Source organism: Diadema setosum, chromosome 9 (assembly GCF_964275005.1).
Source record: "Diadema setosum chromosome 9, eeDiaSeto1, whole genome shotgun sequence".
NCBI classification, from domain to species: domain Eukaryota; kingdom Metazoa; phylum Echinodermata; class Echinoidea; order Diadematoida; family Diadematidae; genus Diadema; species Diadema setosum.
In genome coordinates, this window is record NC_092693.1 from 33576314 (window position 1) to 33594840 (window position 18527).

General features: G+C 39.2%; 1 protein-coding gene across 1 annotated transcript in view; it reads left to right on the forward strand.

Moving 5' to 3' along the window:
* Nucleotides 1-18027, forward strand: part of LOC140233331 (GDP-mannose 4,6 dehydratase-like) — a 113807-nt gene extending 95780 nt beyond the window's left edge. Inside the window, exons 10-11 of the mRNA XM_072313440.1 lie at nucleotides 16538-16606; nucleotides 17893-18027. Coding sequence (XP_072169541.1) covers nucleotides 16538-16606; nucleotides 17893-17955 — 132 coding nt within the window. The 3' untranslated portion in view covers nucleotides 17956-18027. The remainder of the gene's footprint in view (nucleotides 1-16537; nucleotides 16607-17892) is intronic.
* Nucleotides 18028-18527: the final 500 nt, after the last annotated feature.

Here is an 18527-nt window from a genome sequence, read left to right on the forward strand (position 1 = left end):
TATTGTCACCATCAAATAATCTATTTCCTCCTTTTTTGTTTGTATAAGTTTCTCTCTATCTGGTGTTCCTTTTCTCAATTTTATGACATCTCTTGTTTGGTGTGTGCAACCCGCTGAAAGCCCCTTTCAGGTTTTCTCCCTCCGCACACTCCGGGGCGAACTGGAGCGTTAAAGTTCAGTTTGGGCCACCCCGTGGAGGGGTCTCCTCTTCTCTCGATGGTTCCTCTCGCGTGGGGGAGCTCATTGTATCGTTCGCCCTGCTCCACCTCCCCATTCAGAGCTAATCCTAATTGACCGATGCTCATCAAAAATTGCGCTTTCTGTTCGTTCGTTCTTTCGTCATCGCCATCTGAAATTCTCTCTCATTCTTTCTCTCCTTCTTCTCTCCATCTCTCGTTCTGTCTTTCTTCCATCCCTCTAGTCTCTGTCTATCTTTCTCTTTCATCTCCTCTATACCAATTTGTATCTTCCTCTGAGTATAGTCTAAATTTGTGAAGATGCCATTGACATGGTTATTAATGAGAGAGGGAGAGAAATATGCTTGGACAGAAAGTCAAATACACGGACACAGTCCATACCATTGTAAGAGAGTCATTTTCTTCTTCTTTTTTCAGCTTTGTATACCTTCCCCATGGTACTTTAATTGATCTTTTGTGAGCGGTGTTCTTTACCATCCTATATGTATTTGACCCTGTCAGTGAAAAAAAAGAAAAAAAGTTCTGTCACATATTAACTCTTTGCTTACTACCATCAGATGTGCTATGTATTATTATCCATGAGGAATGTCAATATGTCAGAGCCAGGGGGTTAATTCCTCATCTTTCCTTCTTTATTTCAGTCACAGGGGGTGGGGGTTTTCTTCTTGTAGATTTTACCTCATGTCAAATTGTTGGGATGAAAGGATGGCAGTGCCTTTCACTGCCAGCAACAGGCGGCGTATCAAGGTATGCCATTGTGTAGCAGGCAAATTAGCCCATTTAGCAATAATTCCCTTCGCGCTGCCTCATTGTTCAGTAAATTTACCACTCTCATACACACCCAAAAATACATCAATTTCTGTGTGCTGTCATATCTTAATGCAAGGCTATAGTTGTATATTTTTCTCTTTTTTTTCTATAGATAGACAGTTTCTGTCAATATTTTGTGCATTAGCATGTTACCTGTAAAAAAAAAATTGAATATGACCTCGTTACATCTGTTTAGGAAGTAATCAAATTCTAAAACTTTCATTCCATTTTTGTTTATATTTGAAATGATATGTTTGTGTGTGTCATTCGATATCAGCTAGTCTCTAGAAATGTATTCACATTGTGATTGCTACATCCATGTTATTTTGACTTGGAGATCAACTCTTCATAGAAATTTTTAAAGGTGGGCCATATTTCAATGCTCACAAAATTAGGATAGCTAGTGCTGTGGCAGTTGTGCGCTCTCAACAAAGATTATCCAGCAAACCCAGCAGTGGTGGCCCTTCTAATCTGAGTCTCAAGAATATGCAGACCTGTGATAACGCACTCACAAGCAATAAAAGTTAGCACATTAAATGACCTTGCACTCAACTTAGATTGTTTGCATTGCTGTCATGTAGAGAGCTTTGGTGTTAATATTTGCTACTTGCTTGTTACTGTTCGTGCGTTCATATGATGTTTTTGCACACCCTGGGGTATCAAATAGAAATCTGCCTTTTTGTTGATTTTCTATTCTTTTTTCAGCTGTACCCTGGGTGACAAAAATTGGGTGAAAAGTAATTTTTTTGTGCTTTAGAGAAGAAAATTTTCTTGCAGCAATGAGTTCAGCAGTACAGCGACATTATAACATCAGCACTCATAACACACACTACACCAGTGATATCTGTGTCACATACAGACATCTGCACTACTCTTTGCATTACCAGTCCATGGAAGGCATTAAATAAGTAATCATAGGACAAGATAGTGGACCAAAGTGATCTAATTTTGACATACGCTTCGAAATTGCCGTAACATATTTTGAACACATAAAAGTTAATATTTGTTATTACCGAAAAAAACCTCCGTGACAAGGCTGATTAAAGTGGTTGGTTTTGGCATCGTTATCGCCGGCTCCTAAATTTTGGCTGCCATGATCGCAGTGTGTAAAGCACCTTCCGAACACAAGATGGCGCCATGCAATGCGGTACCCCAGAACACTATGTGGTGCATCATATGAAGTCTATTTCAATTCGATTCATTTCAATTCAATTCAATTCAGTTCAGTTCAGTTCAGTTCAGTTCAGTTCAGTTCAATTCAATTCAATTCAATTCAATTCAATTCAATTCAGTTCAGTTCAGTTCAATTCAATTCAATTCAATTCAATTCAATTCAATTCAATTCAATTCAATTCAATTCAATGCAATGCAATGCAATGCAATGCAATGCAATGCAATGCAATGCAATGCAATGCAATGCAATGCAATGCAATTCAATTCAATTCAATTCAATTCAATTCAATTCAATTCAATTTTATTCAAACATTCAGTAGAAACATACATATGTATACACATGCAAACAAAAATATGCACACATGTAATTATATCGGAAAGTGTACATATATGGAAGACATTGAAAGGTCATTGACCCCTGTGAAGCACGGCTTGTATCTATGGGGCCCAGTAACAAAATCATATTCTGACACAAATCAAGCTTCGTATTATACAAACATTTTAACAGCCTTACACAGACATACCCACTCACTCACACACAAGCACTTTTTGACAGTTTACAACTAAACAAAAATCATACACAAACAGATTACACTTAAAAATGTAGTAAAAATGTATAAACAGCAGCATGATTACAAAATTTCACACTCAAATGTTTTATTTTATGTCAATATACAGCTGTATAAAATGCAAATACATTTCCATTCTCTTTCTCTCTCTCTCTTTATCTCTGTAGATTTTTCTGTTCTTTATTTTGCTATATTTTCTTTCAGAGTATGTTGATCTCTATTTTGTTCGAATGTTTCTCTATCTTTCTCTGTTTTCCCCTGCCTTGCATATAAAAGCAGACACAATTAGGAATACAGTTTGTATATACTTTTTATCTATCTCTCCCCCTCTTTCCCTATATTTCTCCCTCTCTTTCTCTCATTTTTCGTGTTTCATTTATCATGTTTTCTGTCTATATACAATGTATGTTTGAAGTGTACCAATATCTTGGAAATCAAGTTTGTGTAGAGCCAAAATAGACAAAAAACAGCCCTAATATACCCCTGAAAGTATCTATATTTTGATTAATCAGATCATAGCTCTATAAAAATTTGGTACTTGTGGTTTGCATGTTTAAGTTCTGATCACATGCACGCATTGCATATCAATATCGTTCAAGGCATATTTGGAAAAAAAAAATTATCAATAGCATGATCGTTCAATTGAAAGAATGGGATAATCAACTAGTCTATTTCAAGTCTTTTTTGTTGTTGTATACTCCCTAAGATTTACATTTAAACCCCAAAAGATAAAAATCAGAGTGACAAAAATATACTGACAGTTTGCAGAGGGCACGTCTCAGGTATATTCTACAAATATAGCAAACATAATACTCAAGATATTGGTGCACTTTAAATCTGTTTTACTTGGTATGTTTCTCTGTCTTTCTCTGTTAATCTCTCTCTCTCTCTCTCTCTCTCTCCTCTCTCTCTCGTCCTCTTGAAACTTCTTTTCAGCAGCCCATGTGCTTCACGGGCAGTAGAGGCCAAAAAGAAAAGGGCCATTTTGGTGTAAGGAGAAGTGAATGGGGGGAGTGGCACTGGAAAAAAAAAAAACCTCTGACAACTGATCAATAGGGTGACCTGACTTGCCCCCTTCAGTGATCTTTCAGACCCCCAAATTAGCACAAAATTTTCAAGCAAGCGATTGAAGCCACGGCGCGAGAGAGTGTGAGAGTCGGGTTGGGGGGAAATTAGCCCCATTTTTCTCGCCACATTGGTTTGCACCGCAAAAAGTTAGCAAGGAAGATATTGGTTCTATTCATAGACCCCTCTTCCCACTGCCCGGGGCGTGTTAGAGTATGAATCGTTCCCAAACCGCACAAGCTCACAGATTCTTCAGTTTGGTATAGGGCAGCTCTAGGGCTCCAGATGTGATTTTCAGTAGATTTATTGGGCAAAATGAAGTCAATTCATAGCCACCAGCCACACATCCGTTAGCATTAATTCTTCTTCCTTCATTGTATCTTTTCCCTGTTGTATCTTTATATTTTTAAAGGACAAGTTCACCTAATATAGATATGGATTGAGTAGATGCGGCAAGAATAGTTGAACGCGTCAGTCAAAGATTAAGGAAAATCGGTCAATCCTTTCAAAAGCTGAGAATTTTTAAAGTTTCTGTGCAGTCACTGCTGGATGAGAAGACTACTACAGTTTATGATGTCACATGCATAGAACAACATGAGGGGAAAATATAAAGAGAATTCCACAAAATTTCATTTTTCAAAAAAGTTCACATCCCCTCGACTTATTACTGATTTTTGTTCAGGGTGATATTATTCCTCCTGCCTTCTGAAAGCAGCAAGTCAGGTGCAAGAAAGAGTGAAAATATGTTGAATTTTCTTTATATTATCTTTATAGCATTCTATGCATATGACATTACAAGCTCTAGTAGTCTTCTCATCCAGCGATGGTGGCACAAAAACTTGTGTTGCAAATTCAAAACTTTTGAATGGATTGTCCAGTTTTCCTCAACCTTTCACTGATGTGTTATACTAATATTGTTACATTCACTCAATCAACATGTATATTTAGGTGAAAGTGTCCTTTAATAAACATTGTCAATGATGAAATTCTGTATGTGCAAGAGAGATGCATCTACTACCTTTGATGGTTTCTGTTTCTTTCTGTCCAGTCTTCCCATAGTGAAGAATGTTTCATGTCAATCCTGTGTACCATGACCTTTTCTCAAAACTTGGTGATCTTACATTAAAAGACAACAGCTGCTTTGAAAAATGTAGCTGCTACACAAATGATATAAAACACATTTGAGGAATATTCATGATTCTTTATTACCTGAACAGCCTGTTGCTGCCTACATAAGCATGTGTATGTGTTTGTGTTTGTGTCTGTGTGTGTGTGTGCGAAGGGAGATGTGTTGAAAATGTGTTGGCTGCTTTGCCTAGTTCATGTCATTGTCCTATTACCCTAGCCTGTCGATACCCATGTAAGACTGTGTGAACGTTCCTACTTCTTTCATTGAGTACAGGATGACTATGCATGGAAGCTTTGGATGCTGAAGGGTTAATTGTTTGAGAAGTGAGTTACCACTCTGATTTTACTTTAAAGTCTTTAGTGCTGCTATGTTTGCCTTGCAAGTGTATAACATCCTGGCTTTACATTCACAGGGTAGGTTTTCGCTGGAAGACAAATACAAATACATAACATTTGAGGACCAACAAAAAAAAGCAATGGCGTATCAAAAATAAAAAACAGGAATGATGAGTTCATGGACTCTCCGATATGTCCCAAATAATCAGTCTATCCCAGCAATGCACCATGTGTTTAACCAGGGAGGTGAGCACCTCCCTGGTTTAACCATACAAAACATACAGCTCCACAGATTTGGACTCGGCATACTATCCCCACATACTTGTGACCAGCGCCCTCTGTTGGCCAAACTCGGGTGGCTGGTCTGAATGTAGAAGTATCCAGTAATTTCTTGCAACATGAAGTGTCCGTATGATGTCTTGTGATTCTGTTGGTCCAGTGGTCATAAATCCCCAGGGACTGAAACTCATCCTGTGTGTACTCTTGAAGTTGCAGACGCCATTATCCAATCACAGAGTGGCCATTGTACTGTATCTCACTCATACATGTACATAGATCTAATGTCTAACATCAGGAGTAACAGAAGTTTTTTTTCCAGTCTGAACATGTACATGTATGAGTCTATGAGTTTTTTTTTCACATAATGTCACAACTCAAGTTTCTAGTATGCAGCGGAGAATATCACAGCCAATCACATTTAGTCATCATTTATCAGTTTGAAGCTAAGAAACTGAAGTGCTGACATCCCCAAGTCAGAGGGTTGATTTGTCTTTTCGTGCTATATATTCCTGTAGGTGACACGACATTTCTTCCCATGACAATTGCTTTGGTCTTATTTTCTCCAAAGACTTAGGGTTGGGGATAGGGTTTTGATAGGGTTTTAGGTTTAGTTTGATGTGAGGATTAGGATTAGGGTTAGGGTTATGTTTGTGGGTAGGTTTTATATTTGGCTTTGCATGCAGATATTCTATGGGAGCAATTGTCATGGAATCATCCCTAGACCATGAACATTAAGGAACTGTAAATCACGAGGGAGTTGTCATGAATGCAATGAACAGATTTCAGCACACAGTGACATGGATTTACTTCTTTAAGTTTTGCTGTACAGTACTGTTCAAAAAAAATGTGATGCAAATGCTGCCTGTTGAGTGAAAAAAAAAAATTCTTGTCTTCATGATGGGATAATCTGTGCTTCTTGGCTGGATTCCAAATACCTGTTCCCTTTCATGTCACATTTCGTTTTACTTGCGCGTGGATGGTTCTTCAGTGCTCGAGGCCTGTCAATCAGAACAGTTGGCATGCCAGCTACAAAAAAGTGATGAATTCTTGCCTGGCGAGAAATTGTTTGTAAATACTTTTGTGCAAGTCTGTGCAAATATTTAAGCAAGTGCATTATATAACAACATTTGGTGCAAATCTCTGTTCTGTGGAACACTTGGTCATGAATGCATGACGTACATTGTAGTGCGGAGTTGTCTGTCACCCATGCTGAGCTCGTATATTCCTTTTTAATACTTCTCTGGTGTGTTTGTCTTGACAGATATCTTGCATCTCCCATTGACAACTCTTCCATCCTACTCTCCTTCTTTTTGTTCTTCTTCCTTCTTCTTCTACTCTTTCTTCTTGTGTTCTTCTCCTTCTTTTTCTTCTGCTTCTTGAACCATTCATCATAATTATTTCTTGGATTATTTTTCTAATTTTATGTATTATCATTCCTGCCACTACAGATGCTACTGCTATTACTACTTGTTGCTGCTGCTGCTGCTACTACTACTACTACTCCTACTACTATTACAGTAATACTACATTGTACTACTATTACTACTACTGCTACTACTACTTCTACTCCTACTACTAGTATGTGTACTACTATTTCCTTCATAGTATTTGAATCATCACAATGTCGCCTGGCTCTGCATCAGGGAAAATCCATACCCCTCTCCCTTGAAGGAAATGAGAAACGAGGCTTAGTTATTGTCACAGTTGTTCTAGGCTCTGAAAGAACTATGAAGCAAGAAGTGTTTTAGTCTTCATTTACGCTGTTAATGCACATCTTCGTAGATTTTCCACGGGTTTTTCTTTTTTTCATGAGCCCCCTAGAATTTGTATCGTAGTAGATGCAGAAAGAATGCATTATTTCAATAACCACTATATTGTGCATTCATGAGCAACATGTACACTTGCTGTAGGGATGGGTGTGTCAATCCTTCCCCAGTGGGTATCCAAGAGAAAGACACATTTTGCAAATGCAATAGCTCCCTCTATTGTGGATAGATGGACAGTCTTTCTGTCAATTGCCATGTAATGTGCGTGGAACCAGGGAGGTGAGACGAGGACTTCTCAAACATGACAACGGAGGGAAAATTTCTCTGGCCTGATCTAGTCCCTGCTATACTTAGCATTGATGATCTGGGGATGGGGTTAGTTGATGTTCTATACATGAAATAGGATCTCAAGAAAGTCCTTGTAAATCTATATCAAACATAGTAATGTTTTGATTGACACTAATATCAGTTTGAACATCACCATGCTTTGAAACCATGTTCTAAGTTTGTACACTTGACATGTTCCCATGCATGGGACTTGGTTTTATACACAATATGACTTTCAGACTTCATGTATCTATAATCAAAAGCAAACCATAAATACACAATGTAAATAAAGGCAAACTGTATTTGTGGTATTTCAGAAAGATTTGTTTATCCGGTCATTTGCTACTCATGGAAAACAGAACAAACAAAAGTCAAAAGAAGAACAAGAAGAAGAGGTAGATGTTGTATCCATGACAATCTCATGTCCAGTCAACAAAGATGCCTACCACTACAACATCATCTGTTACTTCATCCTCTCGAAATACCAGAGAGACGGTTCCCCATTCAGGGGGGTTCCTGTCTACACCCTCTTCAGGATCCAGAGAGGGCTTCTCGTATTATTCCCCTGTAAAAACATAGGATTCGCCAACAATTGGGACCACCTGCGACACGAGTGGCAATCAAAGTAGCCAGGGCAACAAGAAGCCGCATCCTCGTAATGAATCTTGTGTTTGCCCCCTTCATCCATAGAGATCGTTTCCTTTTATTAACCCTCTCGAAGCCCCCCTTTTGTCTCAATGCATTGTCATGCAGGGATACCTGCTAGGCACAGTGATCAATGACCTAAACAAATCTACACCATCAAAATGCCCCTCCACATATTTGCAATTGATAAATCAGTCCATATAGATCTATGACAAATTTAGCATATATATTATCTTGAGAGTACATAAAGGAAGGGCGACATCCATTAATTGATAAATGTCATGTAGTATATGGCTAGAGGGCCTATTAATCAACTGACAGCATTTGAACGAATAACCAAAGAGGTTGCACATGTGGTTGAGTGACTTTCTTTGAGTTTGTATCCTTGATTTAATTTCTTTCTTTTTTTTTTGTGCGTGTGACTACCAATCAGATCCTTAGGGGTACACTCCCCCCCCCCCTTTTTTTCTAAAGAACAAGTTTGAGAAGTGAATTATGACAAACAAATACTCCAAATCTGATCCGCGTGTTTGTGGACTTCTTTTGCCGAGGTGTTGGACCCCCTTGTCCGCCGTCTTTTGTGGCACGGGTAATTGAGTTTTTTTGTTTGCCTTGTCGTTGTGGCATGCAAAGTGCAGGGGGGGGGGGGGAGAATGGTAAAAGGTGGAAACAACAACTTGAAAAGTGTAGCTCCCTTCTCCCTCATCCTTTTTTTCCCCCTTTCTTTTATGAACAGTCTGACAGAGAGAAGTCGTTTAGTTGGTGAGGCATTGTGACATTTCCTGCCGATGGCAATGCCGAAGAATAGAAACTGGAGTTATTGCGTGTTTGAGGAAAGATAATAGTCACAACATAAGAGAAAGAGAAAGAGAGAGAATAATGCAACTCTTAGTGGAAGGAAATACCTGGTAGAAGGGGTTAAAAGATTTAATAGTATGAGTCATTCGGGGTGATCCAGTGATATATTTAACTTAGAAATAATGCTGTAATATCCTCTCTGCTTTGTCTCAACATTATTGATTACATCTGGTGTTTGAGGATGATGTGGGCTGTTATTAGACCGAAACTCTGGCCCATTGTCACATCCAGACATTGGAAGGCAAAGTGTAGAGATAATGGGTGAAGAATTGATAATTTTATAATCATTCTGTTGTAATCCTATATATTAAAATTCTGCTTCATCTGTTTTTATTAACTCTGTATGATTAACATTCACTTTCTAAGCTTTTTTGTTTCATACTCTTATAAAATTCTTTGGGCTTTTTTGGAGGTCCTTTTTCAAATGAATGCTTGCTTTCTTTGTGAGATATTTCAACTTATTTTTCATTAATAAGTAAAATTTCCCTTGTCCGAATTATCACTATTGTCGAATGGGCCTTGCACTGAATGTGAATTTTCCTCTGTGTGTTGCAGACAGAGAAAAAAAAACAAACATCAAAATGGGAAAGCAAAATAATCAATGCAAAGAAAAAAAAAAATTGTCTGTGGCCTGGCACAATGATAAAAAAATTCCAATCAAACTCCTCATTATAATCAAAGAGCAACTTTAATTCCACAATCCAAATCTCAAAAATGTATTGTTGTCATCATTATTGTCATCTCCAAATCTATTGCATCTCTTATGTGTTTGTTTGTCTGTTTGTTTGTTTGTTTGCTTTATATCATATCAAAAATGACAAGTAGCTGGTAGCCACCAGGAGGCGACAGATAATGATATAGCGGGAAGACACCAGGGATGTGCGTGACTCATTAACATCTTAAACCTTTGGCCAAACAGTCCCGGCTCTGAAAGGAGCAGTGGTAGAGCTTCTTACTCTGGGCGGTGGGGGGGGGGGGGGGGGGGGGGCTCTACTACCAAACAGTCGACTGCCAGAATGAATTAGGACTCATACCCTTTGCAGTAACAAAAAAGAGGAGAAGAATGGAATGGAATTGGGGAAATTCTTATTGCATGACTCATTTCTACAGGTGTTGTGCTGGTATTTTTGTCTTTATTTTTTGTGTGTTAGGGTGGTAGCAGGGTTATTTTTTTTTTCTCCGCGCCCCCTGTGCACCCCATTCTTTCTCTCTCCCCCTCTCTCCATTTCTCTCTTTCTTTCTCATCTGCTCTAGAGTAGACTTTAAATATTTTGTAGTTTGTTTGTTTTGTTTTTTACATACATGCCACACAGATATTTGATCACACATTAAAGAAGATATGTTTATGTGTGTTGGTGTGTATGTATATATGTGTGCTTATCAGGGATTAGAATACATTGCCATTGATGCAAAGTGAATAACAGCTAGCATTCCGCAGATCATACAACTAAAGTGAGTCTCGTTTTCTGTGAAATACGTGTTGTACGTACTATGTACCAGAGTATGTAGTACTTCCCAAAAATCATTGAATGATTAACCACACACACTATCCTAAGTTGTGGTATCAGCAAGAATGCCTTTTTCACTTTGACATTTCTCTTTTTGCCCCTGGGATCGAAAATCAAAAAAAAAAGATCTCTTAATTTTGCACTCTCTGATAGCAGTGTCTCTTTTTTTTTTCACATTTTTCTTCAAAAAAAAATATAGCTTTTAAATAAATGTCCATGTCACGTCATGTAACCTTGCCTGACTGAAAGATAAATAGATAGTTGTATCTCTATGTCATGTTTATTTCTTTTAATCACACCCTTGCTAAACAGATCCAACATGGGGAAAATGATATTTTTGTTGTTGCAGGCAATTGTTTGTGTCTTCCTTGTGTAGATTTTCTTGTTCCTGTCAAAAAAAGGGGGAAAAAAGGGATGGTCTATCCATCCATCCAACATTGACTTCAAACAGAGTTTATCCAAACACAGCTAAGAGGCTTCCCAGAGGGTCTAAACAAAGTGGGATCTTCAACCCTTTTTATATAACTTTTTTTCGTTGAACCAAGAAAAAAATCCTCTCTCTTTCTTGCCTCCTCCCGAGTGTGTGATGCCTCCCTCGGATGATAGAAAGCTATCAGTTTCCCCCTCTTTCTGGGACGGAGACCCCTGCTCGGGCGGCTCTCCGTGCACTGTTTGTCTTGTCAGTGTGTTGTATTTACTTCCCTCATTTGTCGAGGTACTGGTCCTCGTATTTTCACAACAAATTGGCCCCCCTCTTGGGCAAGCGGTTCCAGGCGCTTTAAAGGCGGTAGCCCTGCTCTACTCGTGTGCATCTTTTCTTTCTTGCCTTCTTTTTTTATTGCCGGCAGTCGTGAATTCTGCATGATTTCATCAGCAAAGAGATGCCATGATCCAAAACAGCATTTGACAGATGAGCTAAGCAGCAGTTAAGAAGATAAGGAGCACACTGGCCGCTGATATAGTTGATGGATGTTGGAAACAAGCAGTAAATTCCTTTTGACATAAATACCCTTGTTATTTTCTATTAATATTGAAATAAGAATGTGCGATAGTTACATGTACGTGTATGTCTTTCATTTTGAGTACATATATGCGCGTGTGAAAGTGTCATATCGCATCCTGAATTGGAATCCCCTGAAAGGCCTACCTAATGAGACATCACATCAACTGTACTATTAACCCATCTCTTGTTCCAGCTGCCAATAAAATTACATTAAATGTCATTGGCATATTTTAAAAAGTGTTCGTGAAAGGATTGACCAATCGTGTCTTGAGATTTCTGTACTTTTTTGTTAATATCACACACACACACATTCATAGACATAGCCTTGTTTTATTCTTTCTCAGTTGTTGTAGTTTTTTTTTTATTTTCTGTATAGTTTTCTGTATAATCAATCCTCTGCAATATGTTTTCTTTCTTGTGGAGGGATCAGCAGTTTGTGTGTAAGGACAATTTCTTGCCTGTCACATGGAAGGCAAATGAGCAACCAAGATGACATTTTGTTTGTGGAATGCTTCTTTGTGTGTGTGTGTGTCTAATGGAACTCGTTAGATCAGGACCACTGTCAGCAGCACATGTTGAATTTGACTGAAAATTTATCCCAAACTTTGTAAATTTCCCTCCATTTTAAACTGTTTGAATAGACTATTTCTCTAATGAATTCAAATTTCTATTCATGCTTTGTTCACAAGAGATTGCCCTCGACAACCGCAAATCTTGCCGGAAGTTTGCCCTACCTAGCAACCACTGATAAATGCTAAGCGAATTCCTACCAAAGAAACAGAATTGGAAGGAGCTTGTGAATGATGAGGTTTGTCACCATAGGAGTTAAAAAAAAAGAACATCCATGAATTTTAAAAATTACGGAAACAGTCTATCGCATTGTCGGAGTGGAAGCTGAAATTATGGCCGTGTTGCCTGGCAACATTTCGAAAAAGGCATCTTTTCGAAAAAGGCATCTTACCCTTAAAGAGGAGGTATGCATTGGTGAGGATGCCATCCCGTTCTTCGAATCTCCTCTCCTCACGACCTGGATGGTGCTTGGTTACTGGTTACCGCAGACAAGAGCGAAGGCGTGGAATTAGCGCACGCCCCCGTTGAGAAGGAAAATATTGCCATAATCACCTTGTTTGATCATCTGATTTGAGAAGTTGAGATTCTGTCAGATCCAGTCAAGAAATCTGTGTGAAATCAATTTCCTACCCTCATTTTCTCTTTGCTCCACTCTCTCTCCCTCGTTCTCTCTCTCCCTCTCTCCCTCTCACTCACACAGACACACAAGTCTTCCCCTGTCTATAATGTATCTGGCTATTTATGTATTCATCCATTTTTTATTATTATTTAGTGACCAGTGCTTTATTTGTTGTTTCTTTATTTTGCACTTTGTAAGATGCAAATTTTTCTGTAACATTCATGTAGCTCATGGACACACACATGAGTCACATTTACCAAAGAAGGAATTGAATTCTTGTACTGTCGAGTTTATATGTTACATGTTGCTTGTTATGTGACAAAAACATTCGTGATAGAAGTTCTCCTTATATTAAGGCAGGTCGTGACTTACTCTAAAGAAGGAAAAAGTTCTGTGTTCAATATGAACATGTAGTGGATCACTGCATTTATTGTTTTTCATGTCAGACATACACGTATTGTGAATCATTTTTCATAACATTTTGAGAGTCAGAAAGTCTGACATTATTGCTGGAAGGTACAAGGTAGTACAGCTAGATATTGTGATGGAGTAGCTCTTTATTTGGTCTGGAGATATGCTGAAAAGTGTTTGTACACAAGGAAATATGTGAAGTGGGGCAGATACAAGCCCTGTCAGAACATAGGAGTCCTCTGCTCTAGCTTAATGTCGTGCAAAATGTCACCATATAGATCACCATCAAACACATTTTGATATATCATCTCCGGGGTGACAAGACTTTGTATCTCAAATATTGGTGAAATTCACTTTTTTTGGATTAATATTGTCAGATAATTAGGTTAGTGATGTCCTGTCCAAATCCAAGCTGGCTTGACCCAAAAATGAAGCCACCACACCATGTCAAAGGAAATGCAATTGCAGTTGTTCTAATGTTTTGGCTGCAAAGTTTTGTAGCTCTCCTGAACATTTGACAGTTTTGAGATGCAAGGTTTTTGCCGCCCCAACTTTTTATATTCTCCTCCCTGGTGTAGGGCATCCCACACAGAGTCGACAGTTGAAGTTTTGCAGTTGAGAGATATCTATCCACCTCCCTTTCATTTGTTCTCTATCTCTCCCCACACACACACACACACACACACTCTCTCTCTCTCTCTCTCTCTCTCTCTCTCTCCCTCTCCATCTCTATCTCTCTCCCTCTCTTTCCTGCTCTCCATCCCTCCGCTCAACCTGGCGTTGGTCCTCCCAGCAGGGCTCCCCCTATAGTCCAATTTGGCCTGAGTGATTGTTCTTTAGGGGGATGGGTGCAATTAGAGGCCTGCGCAGGAGGGATGCTGAAAGGAGTGACAGGGAGGAAGATGAGGGTGAGGAGAACCAGATGGGAGGGGTGGGGGGGGGGGGGGGGTAGTTGGGAGGAGGGAGATGGAAGGGGCAGAACACGTTGAAACGGGTTAGAAACAACAACAACAACAACAACAACAAATGAAGAGTTTAATGGTGGGGGTTAATGTGGTACTGAATAACAGATGGAACCAATGAGTTCAGGGGCGGATCCAGAAATTCCGTAAAGGGGAGGCGCCTTTACGAAATTAAAGGGGGATGTTTGCACCCCCTATTTTTTCTTTTAATTTCTTTTGTTTAAACAAAAATGAAGAGGGGGGAACACCTGGTGCGCCCCCCTCTGGATCTGCCACTGGAGTTGCATCAGGGAATTAATTACAATGGGATAGTAATGAACAGGGAATCAAGTTTCTCTTCTTCTTCTTGAGTCACTACGCAGCTAGTCTCATATCTGCCCACACCAGTGTTCCACATACTCCCTTGCACAGGTAGACAAGGATCTGGGTCTTCACGGGTACAAGGGGTTGGTAGGAGAGGGCAGGCTATGATATGCTCCATCGTCTGTTCTTCACCACATTGGCAACTGTGAATGATGGGTATAACTACAATCGTACTCAGCTTAAATAAGACTACGCATTCATTGCGTGGGGATTGGGGATGATTGGAGAATATGAAGAAAGAATACAAGATGATATGAGAAACATTGGAAGACATTGTAAGAGGCAACCACTGCATGGAATCAGACCAGGATTATAAAGGGGTGGAGACGTGAGGGATGTCCAGTGATACATGTAAGATGGGTGGCTGGATGATTGAGTCAAACTTTGAAACTTTCATGCATACTGGGGTGGGGGTACAGGGGACTGTGGTGGCAGAGTAATGAATGATATAAGTGGCTTCATAAGAGGCAACTGTTGAATCATAGGAATATCATAGGGATGGGATGGCAACTATTGGGGGAGTCAAGTTGATGAGGGGCATTTGCATATTTTGCAAAGACAGAACTGCAGTTGGTTGGGATGGTGAAAGAAAACTACTTTCCCATATAGCATTTATGAAAGAAAGAGCAGAGAGTGTATGATAAAAGAAAAGACACACTTTGATGATTACCTAAGGAAGGCTGGATGTTCTATGGCCAAACAAATGAAGACTTTTATTGTTAGCAAGAATAGAAGTTAAGTAGTTATCATACAACATGTAATTATGTTGGTGTGTGTGGTAGGGTTTTAAAAGTCTACATATTTTAGTGGTAAGCTATGCTGAAGTGAGCTGAAACATTTTCTTGATATCATAGTGATCGTTATGTTATGCATTGTCACCTTGTTCGATCTTCCTGAAATATGATATGCTATGTATTCACTATAAGTGAAAAAAGACAGATGACAAAATAATCAGTGGCCATTGTGCAATATTTTGGATGTCTGTGGAATGTCCTGACATTGTTTGGCTTCTCAGTTCGTGTGTCAATTATTTTGTCGGCCAACACAAACTTTGTCGGGGCGGCGGGCGAGAGAATTTGCTCCCTCTTCTGGGTTAAGGACACGATGACAGTCACTTTGCAATTGGCTCGGTGTCCTTCTTGGATGCTCTCTGGTCCCACTTGGCACCTCGGCCATTCATCCCGATTTGACTTCTGTCTCCTCAAAATATTATTACAGGGATATGAATAACAGTTAAGAATGTTCAGAGGGAGAAAAAGAGGTAGATGATAAAAGCAGCAACTCCGATCCCCAGCAAAGAGTCGTTACGTGAGGGTCCTGTGGAGCGGAGGGGAGTTGGTCGTGCCTGCGACCCAGTTTCGCAATCGGTCCACCCAGGCCAGTCCTTTTTTCTCGGTTGTCCCTTTGTTTGAAGTGGTGATTTTTGTGGAAAGGGGGCTGTAACTAGGTGTGACCCTTAACAGCCAGTACCTGTCTTTGTCAAGGTCATCTCACACTTGACCGTCTGGGCATTTGCAAGTGATCTGAATACACTGGAGTGTTGTCGACAAGGAAATACAATTCTGCATCCTTCCCCCACATCACATCCTGTTATGTGGAATATTTACCATTTCACAATCTTATGCTTTCTCTCCTGTCAATGACTTCATACAGTGTATAAAAAACAAACAAACAATGCCATTATTTTGATTACTCTATTGGAAGTGAGGGAAAATTCATATTACTATGTTGGTGTTCATAATTGAAAAATGATCATTCTTTTACAAGATAGCCTACAGTCACACATTCCAGCCTCAATAGAGATGATTAAGCGTACTGCAATTCCATACAATTTGTGATCATATTGAATTTTATGTAATGGTTGACTGGTGTTTTACTTCCCTATTTACAGTACAAACAAACAATGACCTCTCATTCTTTTTCTTTTCTTCTGTCTTTTTCTTCACAGGATTTTCTTCAAGGAGATGCATCCAAGGCAGAGCGTTTATTAAACTGGAAACCTAGATGTTCCTTTGATGTAAGTCTTAATTGCTCATCCATGTTAACTTTTAGATGAGATGTCCACTTTGTCTTTCTGGAATTTTAAATTCATCGAGAACATCACCAAGTGTTCGTACTTTGGTGGGACCATTGTGCCACTGGTAGGATAGACTCTTTCCCTTCATTCTTTCCTTTAAATTGGAAATCTGCCATGCTTAAATCTCCCAGCCTTAATCAAATTTCAATGAATAACCTCATCTATTGTGATCCCGTAAAAAAAAAAGGTAATATAGGGTGTGTCTGAGCACTCTCAGAAAATGTGTTGTACCGTACCTGTGCCCGAGGAGCACTTGAATGCTCCCAAAGTGTACTGTACTGTACCATACCATGCCAAAAGTAGACCACTTCTCTGTATGCTCCAAAAGTGTATCGTACCCTACTGTGTCAGAGGGCTCGAATGCAGAGTAGTCCAAAAGCAGACTGTACTAGCTGTTGACATGAGAAGAATGCACATAACACACACTATGTCACAACACAGAGTTGATTATCTTTTTTAGGGACACATTTACATGTACATAGCGCAAGTGCTCACGTGAATGACCCCATTCGTACAAAACATTTGGTAGTAAATGAAAATCAAAAAAAGTAACTCATGATGTACATGTATGCTATCTCCAGAGAGTACTTGAACAATCCCAATCTGGCAAAGTACCTTATGTCCTCCAAAAAATTACAACGGGACTCTCCACAACGATAACTTTAAAAGTACTGAATCAATCCAAATACAGTTTCGGGGTATGAAACTATAACTTATTACCCACATCTTACAGAAAGCCCCATCTGATTTGCTTCAGTGGTTAAAGAGAAATTAGGATTTTGTATAGCATGCCAGGAATCCCTTTCCTCCAAGTTGTGTTCATTGTGTTCACACATTGATATGCAGTTCCAAGAGCATGCAAGTGCTAAACTTGGAAGAATCAGACCCATGTCATGCAGCACAACAATCCACATTTCTCTGTGACCACTTGCAGTAACCAAATTGAATGGGGTTTTCTGCAAATAATATAGGTAAGATGTTATATTTTTAGACCATGAAGTAGCATTCAGACAGTTAAATTATATTGGAAGTTATCAATGTGAAAATCTGATTGTAATTTTTTTTTTTTTTTTTTTTTTTTGGGGGGGGGGGGGACATACTGTACAGTACAGTACAGTGTGGTATGGTTCAGTTCACTGTTAAGTGCTTGAACAATAGCGGAAGCTTCCACCTCGCACAGCTGAGTAATTTGATTTTGTTCTTGTTACTGTTTTTCCTTAATGCAGCAACTGGTGACGGAGATGGTCCAGAGTGACATTGACTTGATGAAGGGCAACCCCAACGCCTAGAGATACCGACATCGGACCTGGACCAACTCATGGCAGACTGGAAGAGAAAGAGATATATGAAGAGATATACGAAGGGAGAAAGGGAGAGAGATGAAAGAGATAGATAGAGAGAAAGAGATGTATTAAGAGGAAATATATGCAGAGAGAGAGAGAGAGATAGAATACAGGGGTAGATGATGATAGAGATATGTATCATGAATGTAATGTGTGCAGAGAGATGAGAGTGAGAGAAAGATAAAGAATATAGAGGTAGATGGTGATATATAGATATGTATATATATCAAGAGTGTTCTATGTACAGAGAGATGAGAGAGTGAAAGAGAGAGATAGAAAAATAAGAGAGAGTGTGATATGGAGAAAAGAGAATGGGGTATATAAGAAGAAAGAAAAGAAGAATATCTTCCATATCATTAGGACAACTCAAGCCAGCATTATGTGTGTCACCTTGTTGCAAGTGTTTAAACTGGCATTCGTGCAACTCCCCCTTCTTTAGTGCCTTTTTCTGTATTCATCACTCACGTGCTGTACCAGTGATTACCAGTCTAATCATGTCCAAAGTTTGGCCGTTGTGT